General features: G+C 34.5%; 1 protein-coding gene across 1 annotated transcript in view; it reads left to right on the top strand.

The window, feature by feature from the left end:
* Window positions 1-119: 119 nt before the first annotated feature.
* The window catches only part of LOC100949047 (olfactory receptor 6T1-like), a gene marked incomplete at its 3' end in the record, with an annotated part of 5,643 nt that continues 2,233 nt past the window's right edge, over window positions 120-3,529 (top strand). The window contains exon 1 of the mRNA XM_003796675.2: window positions 120-155. Within this exon, the coding sequence (XP_003796723.2) occupies window positions 120-155 (36 nt within the window). The remainder of the gene's footprint in view (window positions 156-3,529) is intronic.

Genomic DNA, 3,529 nt, shown 5'->3' with positions numbered 1-3,529 from the left:
TAAGTCATTCATGGATTTTTTAATAAGTCAAAGATAGTTGCATCTCAAGAGTGTTTTTTCTTTTTTTTTGCCATTAGCCCAGGAGAACGATCCTGTTTTTTGGAAGAGAAAGGAGGCACATGATTGACAAGCTGTTTGCTATGAGCTACTTCTTGGTGAGTACTTAACCATGGAAATGATTTGGAGTCTAATGGGTTAAATATTTCAACCAGAGACTTGTTATGTTTAAGCCAGTATGGTGGATCATGTGTAGTTAAAGCAATAGGTTTGTCCAAATCCAAGATCTAAATGAAGCACCATTTATTTATACTGTCTAATTCACTAGAGCACTTCTAAGAGAACCCCTTTCCCAAAGATACAGTATCAGTTCCTGTGCTTTCTGCCTGGGTAATGCTTACTAACCCAGTTAATATTCCTCTAGTGACTGGAATGGGCAGGAGTGATTCCCACCACACCAGAATCTTCCAGGGTAACAATATTCCAGAAAGAAGGGAAAGTTTAACGATGATTTATGACTAATAGCAGAAGGAAACACATTCTGCAATTTGGATACAAGGAGAGGGATCCTGACTCCCCATTGTGTTTATCCATTGAGTCAGAAAACAAAGTCATGTAACTATTATTCCCCCATCTTTAGACATGTTTTCTTTTAAAGCAAGGGGCTGGGTAGTTATGGATATTATGAGAATGAGCTTTCCTGCTCACTGGAGGGTCTTGAGCAAAGGATTCAGGCTAAATGGACTTCAGGAAATTCAAGGGTTGAAAGAAGGCAATAGAAACATAATTTTTTCATGCTTTCTATTTTCAGAGGGCTAAAGGCAGTATAGGAGTGATTTATAGAATCACGTCAAACCAGAAATATAGAAACCTATACTGTGACCTCATGAAAGAATATTTTCTGTGGGAAGACAGCTGTCATTATGATCAGTTAGTGTTATTATTCTTGCCTGCAAAAGCTCATGATTTTATTTTGTAGTTTACCTTTTATGGAGTATTATTTAATGATATTATTTTCCACAACATAAAAATGCATAACAATATTTTTCTTAAAAGCAATAGGTTTGGCCAAGGCAAACAAAGAAACAGACAAACAAACCTTCAATTTTCACTATTTAACAGAGATACAAAATCAAGTAATTTTAAATGAAATATTTAAATACAGAAAATGATTCTTCGTTCAGAATAGTAACAGCAAACAAAGAGTGGTTTCTTTTTTAAAATAGTGACCACTAATTAAATTCCTCATTCTTCAAAGAAGATCATAGAGGGTTGATGAGAGAAGAGAAATAGAAATCATTATCAAGAGGAGGAATAAGATAGCAGTCCAGGAGTTCATTCTGTGTCATGCTTGAGAGATGGAAAAGATTGTGTTGAAAAGTCAAAGTTACCACTGCCTTTCAATTTCTGCAACTTTAGTATTTACTCATTCAAGAAAACTTACCATTTGAAAGGAGAAATAGCCTTAATTTTGAAAGACTAGACCTTCAACTCAAGGCATGTCATTGTGAGATCGTATTTTCTAAGGCAAAGCTGTTATTATTGTTACGTTGTCTATCATTGCGTTGGAGATCCAAGCACAGAGGGTGTAGAGTTAACTCAAGGAGTAGAATGTCTTCATAACCAGTGTAAATGGCAGAGATATGATTTTCTGGCAAGAGCTTGTATCCGAGCATTTAACTGAATATTCATTAGAGAAGTGTTCCAATCCAAACGTTCAGAAGTTGAAATGGATTGTTCCTGGCTGTACCACATGGCAATTGAAGCATAGTTACTACAGAATAAGTCACCTCTCGACATTCCTGAAATGGTTTCCTAATTGATAAATTTGGTTTACTATTACCCTCCAGATAGAGAACATTTTCTAATGTTATAATTTTCTGCTACAATTGAAGAATTAAAATATTAATCATCTTCGAAATAAACAAAATGGAGTTGGAATGGCAAGGGGGGAAATTACTTCACTGATCTGGTCAACTAATATTTGAAGTTCATTTTATAAAAGGTACAACACTTTAAGGGATTATCTACCTCTCAGATCCATGTTAGCCATTTCATTTCATTTTCAATTTAGGAAACACCTCCTCCTTAAGAGCCTGAATTTTAACAGTAGCACTTGTGGTTTTTTGTTGCACATCTTATTATATGTAGAAGCAACCTCTGGCTCATTTAAAGTTATGTGGGCCAAGTAGGACAACAGGACCAAAAGTTTGAACCATATATTGATCTGACTTGAGACTATTAGCTTGTAATGAAAATCACTATGTAGTTAAAGAAAAGGTAGCCTATGGCAAATGATTGCCACACTGGTTTCTGGAAACTGCCAGGGTGTCTCAACACTATAGTTACATGTCCTGGCCATGGCAGCTGGACTACTAGAAAATAATTACATGCATAAAAATGTAAACTTGATCACTGGATACATGATATACATTCTTGCCATCTAAATTTAACTCAGAATGATGGCTTATCTTTTCCTTTCAAAATTAAATATTAGTATTTAACACAGCTACATATGATTATGAATATTCAGATATGAAAGTTCAAGTTTGTTCTACAGGCAGACTTCTGACAAGTTGGGACTTTTTTGTTTGTTTATTTAAATGGATTATTACAGCAGGAAAAAACTCCTTGAAGCTTTTCCTTACAACCCTAATCTATGGATTCCATAATGTTGTAATGGATTTTAGCAGTGAAGCCTCAAAACATCACTAGATTAGCGTAATGTTCTCAGATTTGGAAAAGCTGCCAGATTAATAATATGCTGTAGTGGAATTATGTTTAGATTTGAATTCATGTGTGAAACATTCAGCTCAAAGCTAAAGGCATAAATGTGAAATGCTAATGACAAGCCTGGGAAGGTAAATTGTGAAAATCTTCATTTCTAACATTGATCTAACTTTCTATATTAGGTCAATGTACTGTATTTATTTGTATTGAAAATTGTAACCTACTTAATTTAAATGTTTACATTTTGAGGTTTACATTTCACAAATGCACTTTTAAGACCTAATAAGGGTTACTAGTCTAGGCATGTAAATGGTTTCTTGGCACCCATAATGCAAGTAGAAGGTAATTTAGAGATCTGAACGCCATTGCTATATAAGAATTACATTTAAATTATATGGCATTTTATATTGGGCAAATAAAATAAAATAAATAAATAAAATATTTAAACATAGAAAATGATCTTCATTCAGAATGTAAGTACTAATATTATTATTTTCTATTTAAACATAGAAAATGATCTTCATTCACAATAGTAACTACAAGCAAACAGTGTTTTCTTTTTTTGAACAGTGGCCATCAGTTATATTCCTTATTCTCCAATTATGCTATTAGATAATAGATAATCTGCCTAAAGGATCAGAGAGAATTGACAATCAGCAGAGAAATGGAAACAATGATAAAGAGGAGGAATGAGACAGCAGTCCAGGAGTTCATCCTGGAGGGGTTTCCTGCTGTCCAGCACCTGGGAAACGTCCTGTTCCTGGTGCACCTGCTGGCATACCTGGCCTCCCTCACTGGAAAC

The sequence above is a fragment of the Otolemur garnettii genome, unplaced genomic scaffold, assembly GCF_000181295.1.
Source record: "Otolemur garnettii isolate 467f Iridium unplaced genomic scaffold, OtoGar3 scaffold00105, whole genome shotgun sequence".
Lineage (NCBI taxonomy): Eukaryota > Metazoa > Chordata > Mammalia > Primates > Galagidae > Otolemur > Otolemur garnettii.
This window is presented reverse-complemented; position numbering and strand designations above follow the sequence as displayed.